The sequence below is a fragment of the Cavia porcellus genome, unplaced genomic scaffold (assembly GCF_034190915.1).
Source record: "Cavia porcellus strain 051 isolate PalLab524CR breed Dunkin Hartley unplaced genomic scaffold, mCavPor4.1 scaffold_1, whole genome shotgun sequence".
Taxonomy (NCBI): Eukaryota; Metazoa; Chordata; class Mammalia; order Rodentia; family Caviidae; genus Cavia; species Cavia porcellus.
In genome coordinates, this window is record NW_026947484.1 from 47,254,948 (window position 1) to 47,269,634 (window position 14,687).

General features: G+C 37.6%; 1 protein-coding gene across 5 annotated transcripts in view; it reads right to left on the minus strand.

Moving 5' to 3' along the window:
* Window positions 1-9,199: 9,199 nt before the first annotated feature.
* Window positions 9,200-14,687, minus strand: part of Txndc16 (thioredoxin domain containing 16) — an 89,804-nt gene continuing 84,316 nt past the window's right edge. For 4 of the 5 annotated variants that reach the window (XM_013154699.3, XM_063247716.1, XM_005004540.4 and 1 more), the window contains one exon: window positions 9,200-13,271. In XM_013154699.3, coding sequence (XP_013010153.1) covers window positions 13,006-13,271 — 266 coding nt within the window. In that variant the 3' untranslated portion in view covers window positions 9,200-13,005. The remainder of the gene's footprint in view (window positions 13,272-14,687) is intronic. The other variant, XM_013154700.3, reaches the window with a different exon arrangement.

Here is a 14,687-nt window from a genome sequence, read left to right on the forward strand (position 1 = left end):
GTTCAGGCTAGCCTTGAACTTACTCTATAGCCCAAGTTGGTTAAGAACTTGCAGCAATCCTCCTGTCTCAGCCTCCTTCGTGCTGGGATTATAAGTATGCACCACCACGTGCCTGTAAGACTGGTATCTTTGAAGGGAGAAAATTTAATTAAAAAATTGAGAATTCTAATCATTGGAAAGAGTAAATTTTTCCATTTATCACACCTAATAAAACATACGTGACACTAATGTATGCAAGTAGGAACTGTTAACTTGAAAAGACTAAAATTAAAATACAAATAAAGTTCCACTTTCAGCACAAATTAGAAATACAGTAAATCAATCTTTTTTTTTTCTTTTTGTACTGGGAATTGAACTCATGAGCTTGCGCTTGCTGTCAGGCCACTGTGCTGCTGAACCATATCTCCAGCCCAGTGAATCTATTTTTAATTTTGAAGATTTACGCTTGTAAGCTGGAGGAGGGATGAATGAATTACCAACAATATTTATGCTATTGGCAAATGCTTTGTATACTTTTGCTGGTAAACATCTTTTTAATCCCATGGGAGCAACTAGATAACATATGCAAGTTTTAAAGTTTGCCAGGTCTTCAGAAACACATCATTCTAAAGTGAAATTATATTTTCTTTACTTTAGTCCTATTCCTGTACCATCCATGTCAACAAAAGTTACTTATTTTAAGTTGTTGTCTGGCATCTGGGTATCAAGATGCAGAGGAGAAATTCATGATAAATATATGCCTTGGGTTACTAAAGTAGGTTTAGCATTAGGATTCACATTAGGGTTAGAGTTAGGGTTAGGGTCAGAGTTAGTGTTAGGGTTCAGGTTAGGGTTAAAGGAAGTATGACTTTCACTCCTAGAAATGTGCATGTATGTACAGGTACCTTCCACTGTGCCTCTGTTCAAAACAAACTCCAAAAAAGGCTCTCTATGCATATACAGTCTCTGTGGACCAGGGTCCAGGGAAACAAGTGTGTCACTTCTATGTGCAGTTTTGGTTTCCAGTCTCCGACCCACAGTGGACATGGACAGGGAATATTTCATCCTGGATTCCGATTAATGCTCTTTCAATCCTCTGAAATATCCTGAAATTTCAGAATCGAAGATTTGTCGACCATTAAAGTGAAAGTCATGCCAGGTACATGATGTTATGCATATTTCCACTTCTTTTAGTAACCATCAGAGAACAGTAATGATGACCTAAGCAATCTTAAACCACAGGAAAGAAAATTATTCGATGTGCTAATTTACATACAGCAAATTTAAATATGAGAGAGGTAATCAAATGCATTTTTCTCTTAAAACACCTCACTATATCAGTTTGTATGAGAAACACAAATACATTCATACACATAGGCACATGCATGCATGCCTGAGCATACACAGCCAATCCTGAAGTACAAAACAGAATTTGTATTAATATAAACACCTGAATATTATCTTTTTTAAAAAGGCAATAAGACTTGAAAAATCAGAAGTATAAATAAATGAATCTGTGAGTGAGTTTCACTGTGAAAGCAGTCTTTTTTATTTTAAATCAAACCCAGGGCCTCACCACTGCTAGGGAAGTACTCTACCATTGAGCTATATCCCCAGCCCTGACGGAAGGGGAGGGGATGCAAAGGGAATAAAAAAGGAATTAGGATGTCTTGTATATGTGCATCAACTCCCCATGATTAATGTAATCATCATGTACTGAAATCCTGTACTAAAAATAAAAATAGAAATAAAATTTAAGCACGTTTTTAGAAGTTGCCTACACTGAACTCGAACTTGCGGCACTCCTGCCTCAGCCTCATGAGCACCTGAGATTACAGGCCGGGGCCACCAGCCCCAGCTCAAGCAGGAATTTTTAACTTTTTTTTAGAAGGTACAAAATATTTTCTTCAAAAAAAGTATTATCTATTCAACTACACTATCTACCATAGGGTTATTCATTCAGAAAACATTAAACGTGAGTTGAAATAGATCACCAAAGGAAAAGAAATTGCCCGTTAAAAACAATGGGAGCCCCCCAAATCACTGTTTTCTGTAGTTGACAAAAAACTACAGAGAGTGTTTTCAGGGAAACAGACCAACAGCAACAGTCACAGCTGGGACTCAGACTCCCTGTTTTACCAGTGGGGATAGAAAAGCGTCCATTTCGTGAAACTGGAATTAGAGCAAGTGTTAGCAAAATACGACCTGCTACACATTTTAAAAAATCTTCCCATACTAGTACTAAGGGATCAAGGGAATTGCTAGAAATAACTGAAATTCTTTCCCACCAATACTGACTTTCAATTTGTTTTACAATGCATGTATGTTAATAATTATGAAAAGATTAAAATAAGGAAAACCAAGAAATTCCTGATATATAGCTTCTGTTTTTTTATGAGTTTCATTATGAACAAATATGTTTTTAAATTTTATGTTCTCAGTGTTAATTTGATTTCTTATTATCATAATAATGCTATCTGGGGTGATTCCTATATCAGAAAAGCACAATGTGTATGAGAGGGGAAATTAAATTAAAACTCTGAATATCCTAATAATTAGAAAGAATGAATTTTCCGTTTATCGCAACCAATATAATACCTGATGCTAATGGATGCTAATGGATGCAAATTAGAATGTGTCGACTCTACAAGGCTGAAATTAAGATAGGGTTTCACTTTCAGCACAAAATTAGAAATAAAATAAAACAGTTCATGGGTTCTATATGTACTTTTGGGAAGCCAAATCATCTCATGTGTTCCTTAAGAAAAAGACCACTATGAATTCTCAACTTCCTGCTCATAAAATACAAAACTATTTCAAGGAAAAAGAAATTACAATCAGAAAGTTTTTAAATCAGAAAAGCAGAGTTTAACCAGAAAGTCCTTCCAGGGACTAGATGAAATAACAGGATAAATCAAAACACTCAAGAGTTACGAATTTCCAAGTGCTGGTTTTGTCTGCAGTATTTTCCTGGGGCCAGTTTTATTTAAGACATAAGAGATATCAGAGGCCTTCACTGAATCCTAGAACAAACTTTTAGCTTTTCCAGCCTTAACAAAATACATTTTTATGAAGTGAGACAGGAAAACAAGGGCCAACTCTTCCTTTTTCCCTTTGACAGCAAAAGGGAGGCAAGATCTCATTGACAGCCATCATCAACCTGGTAGCCACCAGCATGAATAGCTCCAGCATCTTCCTGCCAGCTCCGGGGTTGCCTCTGCCCTCTAGGCCCTGCTCATCCTTGCAGCCCTGCCCAGAGATGGCAGTCACAACACCTTCCCCAGGGCCAGCCTGCTCAGATGCCACCACAGCAGAAGTCAGGAACATCCAGGGTTGCAGCTTCAATCCCATCATTTCCTGGAAACAAAAGAAGCTGTCAAGCAGCTGGTTTTCTCCTGTTCAGTTTAATTGTCTCCATGACAGCTGATGCCATCCTAGATGCTCCATGGCCACTCAAGAGATATTTGCCTTGGCTATGGTAGGCCTTAGACACAGACTGACCCCCAAAGACTCTGCCATGTTGTCACTCCAAATGAGCCTGCTCCCTCTACCACTACTTCAAGAAGTACCAAAATAGGTCCATGAGATGTAGAAGACTGTGTGTGTATAGACTAACCTTTCCCCATATAAGCAGCATTCTCTCATCTTCCTCCGGTCAGTCCAGGAGGGCTGTCTCCTGTGCACTACCCCTCTGAACTACAGCATTGGCCCAATAAAAGCCTCCCTTGGATGGTCCAACTGCCTACTCCTTCTTTTTAATCTCAGGTGATGTGGGCTAAGCAGGTTGCATTGAGAGCTGATAACACTCAGGGATACTAATCCTGAGCAAGATTGGCAACCAGAGGGCTGCTGAGCAGCTCTAGGGAACAGCAAAATAGTGCAGAACCAAGGGCAGTAGAGACCTGTGGAGACTGGTGGAGACCAGCAGAAGAGCCCCAGACAGGCAATGGAAGGTTCTGGAAGAGCCCAAGAAAGGTGCAAGGGAGCTAAGTGTTCCAGGTGGTAGGGAGCTTCCAGGGGTGGCCGAGAGCTGACAGAAGCTGCTAATACTGAAAGCTCAGAGCTGCAACACTGAGTACCAAGAGCCAAGTCACTGACACTCAGAGGCCAGAGCTGGAATCAAGGGAGCTTCACTTTGCCAGTTTGTGATTCCTATCCTAATTGAGCTACAGAACCTCCATTTGGTGACAGAAGGACACTATAGCATGTCATACAGATTACATGAATTACAAACACTGGAAAATAGAAACTGCTTGCAGTATACTATTCATAACGTCATTCATCTAAAATACAAATTCTCAACCAATGGGTGGCAAGTGGCAGTATAAACAAATCATCTAAAAAGTATCTCCCCAAAATCTGGGTTTTTAAACAGTTATGTCCCAAGGCCAAACTTTTTCTTTAAACATCTGACAAAAATTTGAAAAGCATCAGTTTCAAATGTCCAAAACGAAATCTCATAATCCGAGTTCAGGGTTTTCTTTGGTGACAAAACCCAAAGAAAGCAGTGTTAAAGACCATAAATACCACAAAACGGATTGCAAGCCACGCAGAAAGGCCTCCTGTCAGTCTCCTGGAATTTATTTTCCTCTCTCTGATTCTTCTTTATTGCATCATTTATTACAGGTCGTGGTTTTATGGGTTCTCCCACACATTTGTAGAGCATCTTAGGCAACTTCCTTTTCTTCTTTACGTCTTAATTTCATCACTGGTAGGAGAAAAACACCTACACTATGACTTTTCTTTCTGGGGCCTGAAGATAACTTTTTTTCTAAAATGAGCAGTGCTCATACCTGTGTATGTGGGAGTTTATCAGTTGGATGGCAACTATGTTTTTAAATGATTTGTCCTCAGTTTTCGATTTTTTTGTTTTTGACGGTTATTATTGATTCTACCTTGGCTCTTCGAAAGATACAAAGGGCAAATCCACCACTTCTTCTGTCTTGTTCTCCTTCATTTCCCACCTTTTACACATAGAAACAAATATGCACATGACATGATCATTTATATTAACAATGTGATCTGTCCTGTTTCCCTTTCTCCTGTACAATGTTACCAACCTAAAAAATGCCTGATCGTTTTCATTCATCTTCACTTTTAAAAATTCTTTTTAAAAGGAGTACTCTAAGATTTACCCTTTTTACCATCAGTTGACACACATCTACATTCATCCCCTTTTCCACCATCCCTACCCTGTCCCTTGTCCAACTGCTCCTATCTTGTAATCTATTCGAAACACCCTTGGCCTGCAGTCGATATCTCTGGGATTGGAGTTCTGCTTCTCCTGCTAAAAAGCTTTAGAAAAATTTCCGTTACCAAGGATTTTTAATTGAGCTCTCCACATCATTTTGACAGCTTTTTAACTGTTTAAGCAGAATCTTGGAGACTAGATGGAAAAGGAAACATGCAAATCTGTTTTGTGGGAAGCTTTCACAGCAAATGAAGACTGAAGTTTGGAATCATGGATTCTCTCCTAGCTTGTAAAATACATTACAGATACACTGAAAATTAAATTAAATTAAATTAAATTGTTTAAAATTAAATTAAACAATGTATGGGAAGAGGCTTTATAATTAAGAAAATTGAATACTAGTTTGCTTTTTGGAATCAACATTTTGGGGGCATTCAGAGTAAAATAAACTCACTGTTACTCATTTCTACAGCAACCATTACACAAGATTCAGAACAAAAATATCAACATTAATGACCTTCTGTAATGTTCATGGTACAAAACCTTAGAGAAAACCAGAACACAACTTTTAAAGGGGCTGAAAACCAACTGACAAAACACTTTCACTCTACTTTAACCAGAGCATATCAAAAATAAATTTTACCAATTCTGACTTCTTGAATGACATTAAGACTTCATCGTGTGAATTTGCTTCCCAAAGTTACATTGTTTCTCCTAGAAAACTAGAGAAACAATGTCACAATACAAAGCTAAAGAAAAATGATGTGCAAATATTGGTCTCTCCCTTCATACACCTAAGTTGTTTCTTCATACCATATTAGTAGAGATACTAGAGAAGGTTTACCGATTTCCATTTTGGAAATTCTATGTTGCAAGGGGAGAAATGGTGCTCTAATCACTTGGAAAAATCACTGCAGGAAATGACTTCTGCCCTAGAGAGTATCTGAGTCATTATAATTTCCAAGACAAAACACTGACGACAACTTTTAAATTACAGCGAGTTTAATCTACTTAAGCTAATGCAAACAGAGGGCTGGCAGAAAGAAACTATTACTCTAAAATGATTTTAATTGTCAATTTAGAGAGATCACAAGCTTTACACTCAATTCATCAAAGATGTTTAATTTTCCTATTTCATCAGAATGAACCCTTTGAAGTATACTTTTCCACTCTTGGGAGAAGATGGGGAATCACCTAATAAAGTTGAAACCCTAATTCACAACCTATGATTCAGAATTCAAACTCATTAATGTTTTGCTGCATCTGGATTCGTCTCCTCACTAGTGTCTTAAGCTTTTCTCCAAATATCTTTCACTTCACGTGGAACTCTCACTCTTGTTTTTCAGACACCACATTGTTTGAGGACATCACATCATCATCCAGGTTCTTTGCTCTCCCTGGAAACGTGTTTAGCAAGTTTTACTCACATCTGAAACCTCAGCTTCAGCATCCTTGCTCCTGAGAGTTTTGTAGCTCTTGACCTTTTAGCTGCCATCCTCTGGGAGTTTCTACCACCCTCTGTAACTTTCTGCCCTGGCACTTCCCACGCAACGTTAAAACCTTTCACCATTTTCTGGGTGCCTTCCCTGCAAACTATACACTAAAGTTTTCTGCCTGGACTTTCTTCACAGTGTCTGATGTGACTTCATGTTCACAGCACTTAGGTCGGGGAGTTGGCATTGGTAGGCATTACAGGTATCAGTTGGAGGAATATATGAAAGTGAATAACATGATCTAAAGACATTTTGTGAAACTTCAAATTATTTTACTATTTGCAAGTACTGCAATAATTGCATATTTTCTAATTTTTTTTTTTTTTTTTTTTTTTTTTTTTTTTTTTTGGTATGGCCAAACAGTTTTTTTTAAGTGGGAAAAATTGAACTTCATTTCTCTGGAAGCAAAGTAAGCAATACAGGAAGTCACTGTGATTTTCTTGTTCTCAGTAGTCATTTGAATTGTTCAGATGTTAAGCAATTATAAGCCAAGATTGTCTGCTTATAGAGAAGGATAGATGGAGAATAGTCTCCTTTAATACACCACATTCCAAGAAGGGGAGAGCTGATTTACATAAGGATCTTTGGGCTCTGGGAGATCTTCCAGTGAACCAGAGTATCACTGCAATCCTCAGGGGCCAGGAAGTAAAACAGTTTGCCTAAAATAAAACTTGATAGAAAGGTATGAGAATTGTTGAATGGACCGAGCACTGAGCTGATAGCGAGGTGTAACAGTACTGAACCAGAGAGAGCAGATACAGGACTCCACAACCAAGATTCAGGGTATATTTGCCTCTGGTAAGTGAGTAGATGAGAACCAAAGTTGTAAATCACTAGCCACTAACAGCCAGGGGATCAGGCTTTCTTCTGGCATGGAGCTACTTAATCAAGGAGTATTCCATTTGCACTGGGTATGTCTACACACGAGTGACAAAACAGAACAGGCATAGCCCACTCCTCTTTCTCTTTCCCTCCTGTGACAGGCTGTGGATTGGCTACACCATTTTCCACAGCTGTTTCCCAGGGTGGAAATTGGAAAACCAAATGTAGGACTTGACTCCCAGCATCTTGGGCAGTAAGAGTGGCTATGTGATCCAGCTCTGGGTCATGCATTTTACACAATGAAAAGTTTCCCAGGTGAATGTTGGTTTAGCCTTTGTTCTCATGAAATGAAGAAATGTATTTGGCAGCGCCCTCCCTCCTCCTTCCTATCTTATATACATGTGGACACTGGAGCTTCTGCAAGTGTCTTACAGAAGTGGATGCAAGTAATTTGGATGGAGTCACTGGACAGTGAAGGGCTCTGTTGATGTTGTGTTAGCTGCTGTCATTCGTAGGCTTCTTTTCACTTAAATAAAGCAAAACCTCATGTGCCTAAGCTACTGCTGGAGTATCTGCTACAAGGAGGTAAAAGCATGCTCAGCTGACACCATGTTCACATCTGCAGTCATACCTACCAGACACCGGGAACACGAGGTGCTACCTAGCCCCATGAGGCTGGTGGCCCTCCACAGAACTCCTAGGAGACTGCTACACAGTGCACAAGGGTCTCCTAAGGCACCATACCTCAGGATGACGAGAGGACACTGTAGGTGTAAGTAAAGATTTCAATGCCTGCTCAGTTTTAAAGTCCAGTCTTGAAGTGCAAGCCCCGCTTCAAAAAGCGACGATGGGCTATGGTTATGATCAAATGAGACAGACTCCTCTACAACCTCTCTGCTCACCTCTGCGTGCTAAACAGGAATGAAACATTTAACAGTTTAATGTTATAAATGGAAATAGAAAAAGTAATTTAATTTTTTAAATTGTATTTTCGTATAGATATTCTGAAAGAAAGAAGTGAAACATTTAGAAGTTCAAATGGAAACCCAACTGGTTCCATTTGACTAATTGGAATTTGAGGGAAGTGAAACTAGTCATTGCATTTTTATACCTATTTCCATCTTATATTATAAATACATATTTCAGATTTTTATTATTAGAATTTATCACTGTGCAAATACGAAAATCTTACAAAAGAATCAAGCTTCAAGGTGACTCATCACAGTTGAAGCCTCAACAGTGGTGAGCAGTATTTTCACCAATGAACAAAGAAAGCTGTAAAGTTTTAAATAACTCACCATATGGCTATAGATAGGGAGTCTCGATGATTCTTTTTCCTGAATTGAAAGTCCCTTCTCTAACCAGCATGCCACACACTTTTCAGTTCCCAAATGTTTCTGGATAGGCTGGTGTTCTCAGGTCTGCTTACCAAATAAAAACTTCTTTGAATGACACTTTTATTGGACTCTATTTGCAGAGATCTTCCAATAAACACTCCCCCAGAGATTTAAAGTATTTTTAGGAGTAAAAATGATCTTAGCTTCTTATAACATCTAAGTAGGGATTTAGTTACTGTTCATATTTGTCAAGACCATCTAAGGCTGGCGTGTCCTCAGAATCCTATCCCAGTAACTTTGGGGAAGTGGTTTAAATGCACGAATTACTTTCAGTACAACAAACCAAACATTCAGAAGGAATTTCATGATACCAAGAATGGGGTAGCTGGTTACACTGTATTTCAAACAAAGAAATACTTTTAACATGAGGAAAGTTAATTCTTCACAAGTAGCCTTCATAAATGTACAAGAGATCCACAAGAGAAACCGAAAAATCCAGGATGTATTTAATGTCAGGAAGTGAGTGTTTTATTTGATTAAAAGGCTGACGAGAAATTTTGCCCATTCTTAAGTCAACAGCACTGTCTGGACTATTTCACTAGACTCCAGATTCTGCATCTGTTTTCTTATAAAGCTCTTTAGGCCTATGTAAGAAGTTGACCCCAGGTTATACAAACTAAACTAAATCTTGGATAGGCTTCCATCACCACAGCTTAGTAAGAAACAAAGGCTATTTTAAGAAAATGTGAAATTACCAGCTATACTCATAATGGGTTAGAACATTAACGCTAAATGGGAGAAATATCTGAATTATCAGCTTACTCAGTAATGATGCTAGACCATTGTTTCAATGTTACATATACATACACGTGTGCATAACTTATATACATATACGTGTGCATAACTTTCAAGCAGAAAGAAGTATGGTAGATAGGAAAGATTTGTATGCTACCACCTTACTAAACAAATGTGAAGGAGAGTCAGACTTAATTACAAGGTTTGCCATTAATACACATGTTATGCAGACTTTTATCCCAAGAACATGCTGTATGCAAGGTTCCCTGACTCCAATTTCTAGGTATCATTTCATTGTTGACATCAGATTAATTGCATCATGGACAGACAGCATGCTGTGCATGATTTTAATCCTTTTAACAATTAGAGACTTGCCTTGTAGCCCTATATGTCGACCTTTATAAATGTTCTGTGAGCTTGAAAAAAGTGTGTATTCAGCAGCCATGGGAGACGACAGATCAACTTTATTAATGACACTGTTAAAATCTTCCATAACTTCCCTCAATTACTTAAAAACCTAGTGTGACCTGTCGACTACTTTTACTTCATAAACCTGATATTACATTATTATTTAAGCTATTGTAACTTATTGCTAAACTTATGACTTTTTTTTTGTAATGGGTATCTAACTCACTATCTTGCTCTTGCCAGGCAGATACTTATGCCACTGAGCTCAATCCCCAGCCCAACATGACTCTCTTTAATAATGGTTTTTACTTAATATGTATCTTATTTGACATTAAGACTTATCTGACTTTTTTTTGGTGCCGAGAATTGAACCCAGGGCCTTGTGCTTGCCAGGCAGGCACTGTGCCACTGAGCTGTATCTCCAACCCTGACAAGCTTTCTTAGAAAATTGCATGGTGTATCTTTTACCTGATCTTTCATTTTAAATTTCCTTGTATACTTAACATAAATCCCCTATAAATGCTACATAATTGACATTTTAAGTCATGCCTGGCAGAGTTTTAACTGGGATATTTGATCTATTTGTACGTATTCACTAATACCTCAAACTAAACTGTTCTCAGTTTTACACTATTTGACCTGTACATTCTGTTTTCAGTTAATTTTCTTTCCTTGCCTTCTTTTGTCTCATTATTTTTTGTACCTGAAAAATTTCCCCTTGGTTTGATGGTTTTCAATTCTTTTAGTGAATAACTTAAAAATTGTAAAATTCTTATTTATGGAAACCTAGAGTCCATCAGTAACTTTGTATCTTTTTTTTCAGGGAAATTAAGAGCACATGCACCATTGACTCTTCTTCCTACACTGTCAGTGTGTGTGTTTTGTTCTTTGCTTTTAAAATCCACTAGGCATTGTCACACACTATTAACATTCATCCAGATTTATCCACATACTTACCACTTCGTTCAAATCTTAGCTTTCTGTGGCTATCACTAAGCTCCAGTTATTTTAGCTAATGGTTCTAAGTCCAGAGAATGGTGCCAACATCTGTGTGGCATCTATCTGGTGAGGGCCATGGTGGAAAGCATCATCAATTACATGGTAAAATAGAGCAAGTAAGCCAGAGACTAAGAGCTTACTTTCACAACAAAGCCACTTCTGTGATAACTCATTAACGCACTGGTGTACACCCCCATGGATGGAGCGAGCCTTCCTGAGGCCTAATGTCCCTCCTTTTAGTATATTACAATGGACACTTAGTGAGTGCTGGTGGAGACAGGTACGCCATTGCAAATCTCTATTCCCTTGCTTCTTTTCTGTTCTCTTTCTTTAATCATGAAGTCTGTCTCAAAAGTTCTTGTTTTGTTGATGGCAACTGTTTTGGTTGTTCTAAAATGTCTTTATCCTGTTTTTTTTTTTTCTTGAAAAAATATCTTCACTGGATTTAAAACTCCGTCGATAGCTTTGTTTCCTTTTTCTTTTAGCCTGTTAAAATCACTGCGGTCTTCTGGTTCAGCAGTTTCAAACTGTCACTTCTTTGAATGTAATTTTTTTTACTCTTGAACTTCCTAAGACTTTATCTGCATTTAATGTTTGTATTTTAGTTATGTGTCAAGTTTGCATTTGTTTTTATTTAATCTTTATTTATAAGCTTCCTGAATTTGTGAGTTGGTATCTTGCACTGTTCTGGTAAATTCTGTTAACTGTCCTTTCCTCTGGCTTGTTTCTGTCCTGAGCCACCTTTCCAAAACTGTTGCACATGTTAACCTTTATTACTGTCTCCCAGAAGAGTTTATTTCTTATGATTTTTCTGGTGATTAATTTTGATTATCAGCTTCATTAAACTGAGCACACTTGTAGGTATATCTAAGGGTGTTTCCAGAGATGTCTGGCCTGTGGGTCAGAGAACTCAGTGGAGAAGATCTCTGTGTAAATATGGGTGACACTCTGCCACAGGCCGGGCACTGGCTAGGACACAAAATCAGCAGGGGCAAGCTCTTGAACACAGGCATGCTGGACTTCTTAGGGGATACGGCCTGCGCTGGTGCTTTCACCCATGGGTGACAGACTCCAGATTCTTCAGCCATTGAATTTGAATCTGGCCCAGTCTCTGGGAGGTTTCCAGGCCTTTCAGCCTCACACTAAAGGTGCACCATTGATTTCCCTTGTTCTGAAACTTCGGGCTTCTTGGACTGAGTAGCTAACAGTTCTCCCAGCTCTTCAGCCTACCCCAAGGGCCAGTATGGCCTAGTGAGCCTCTTGATTATAGAAACTGATGTGAGACACAGATAGAGATTTTTTTTTCTATTTACTCTGTTTTTCTAGAGTATCTAAATCATTTGTTCTTGGCATATTCTGAATAATTTCCAGGATCTAACTTTCTGTTACCTCCCTCTTTTCGGCTGTGTCTAATTTGAATTTTAATTATTGTACTGTTTGGTTCTTTTCTGTATCAAGCTGCTGACTTTGGGGGCCGGATAACTCTGTTACGGGGGAGTCCAATGCAGGGTGTTCAGCAGCACCCCTTGCTCCTACCCATTGGGCACCAGCTGCACCTACCTCATCATGACATCCAAACTGTCAACAATGCCAAATATCCCACAGAAGCAAAAGTACCCCCTTGTTAATAAGTGCTGGTTAAAATACCATGACTACAAGAAAACAGATGTAACCACCAGCTGTGTGACATGGCTACAACTCAGTTAAATTAATTATACCAGTTTCTGTGTAATTAATGGGGCACTGAGCTTTCCAACACAGTATCACGCAGCATGAGTGAGCAAAGAGCTATTGAAACACAGCTACTTCACACTGAGAAACGTTACTGAGTGTAAAATATGCCTGCATTTTGAAGAGTTGGTATGAAAAAAAAGGAAAGGAAGCATCTCAATAATTTTTACATTAATTGGGTAAGATACATTTTTTAAATAAATTTCATCTCTCAAATTACAGCCCCAAGAAATCAGCTTACTTTTGAACATCATAGCTCTTTATGAGGCCTAAGCGATTTTTCTGTTTCTTTAAACCAGTTATTTCTATTCCAATGCTTTATTCTCAGTGTTTCCACTGGTTCTTTTCTGACTGCCAGTTTGTCTTCATGTTGCTCTTTATCACTCTCCTGTGTATCTGTTTCCTTCATGCACCCTGGCGCTTTTCCCGTGGAATGCTGAGCTGTGGCAGCGTCCATCATACTTAGGAAGTCATAAGCCGGAAGAGGAGGTTTCCATTCCTGAGCAGATAAAATTGCTAGAAGACACAATCAAGGGTTAATGAATAACATTTACAATGCTATCACATGAATATATAAGCGATGCTTTTTTTTGAAATATATATTTGTAGGCAATGAAGATTTTAGTTTTACTTATCTAAGCAAAGCTAGACTCTTTTTAGTGTCACTAAGAACTACATATATTTGTCCCAACTCTCCACAATGAGTGTAATCACGATATTCTGCAAACACGTACTAATAAAAATTTCTAACATTTAAGTATGTATCATCACTAGCTATTTCTGATTTTTAATTACAAATTATTTTCTACATCGAGATAAATTTTGATAGAGAAAAAAGGATCTATCATTTTACTGCCAATTAATCTTTACTTGTTAGGGTTTTTAAAACTAACATTACATATAAACAGGCCTAAGTTTGAATGAAAAGTCTCCTACCTGCCTCCCTACTCCAATCTTAAAATATTTAACTATTCCCTACAAATTATTCCAGAAGATTTAACAATCTGGTACACAATAAAATATTTGTGTAGTATTTTATAAGATTTTTGTTATGTCAAATTTCACACTATTTGTCTGGTATAATAATAATCTAAGTTTGCCATGTGTTTACTTATTTAAATTAAATGCTTAATTGTTACCACAATTGTATAAAAATGGCTAATACACAAATATAAATTAACATACATGTCCTATACTGAAGTATAAATTTCTGTGTTTTCAGAAAAGTAGAGATTATAAAGTCAGAATCCAGAATCATAGATTCTCAGCAATATCTCTTTTTTTGTGTTTCAAAATTTTGGTTCTGTTCAAATTAGAAAGAAAGTAATTAAACTTTTTACTTACAAAAGACATGATCTTTTTAAAAAAACCCTAAAGACTTCACCAAAACAACTCTCATAATAAATACATTCCGTTTAGTTGCAGAACACCAAATTGACATAACAATCGATAGCGTTTTCATATGGTAACATAAACCAACTGAAAAAAAATCTCAATAGCATGTAAAAAGAAAATGTTTAGGAATAAATTTAGCTAGGGAAGTGAAAACACCACATACTGAAAATTTTAAAATACTGATGAAGGAAACTGAAGGAAAAAAGGAAAAAAAAACCCCTGCTTATGGTTAGAAAAATTCAATGCTCCAGTGTCTGCATTGCCCAAAGCAATCTACAGATCTGAAGCACATGTATTAAAATCCCAATGTTTTCAAGAGAAAACATTCCTAAAATTCATTTAGCCAAAGCAATCATTAGTAAAAAAGAATGAAGCTACATGACTTTAAAATGTATTACACAAAGTTCCAATAAACACAATAGCAGGCTAGTTCATAAAGACAGACACATGGTTCAGTGGAATACAACAGAGACCTAAAGTAAGTGCACTTATTTAATCTCTACGTATCTTAAACAAAAGTACCACAAACACTCAACT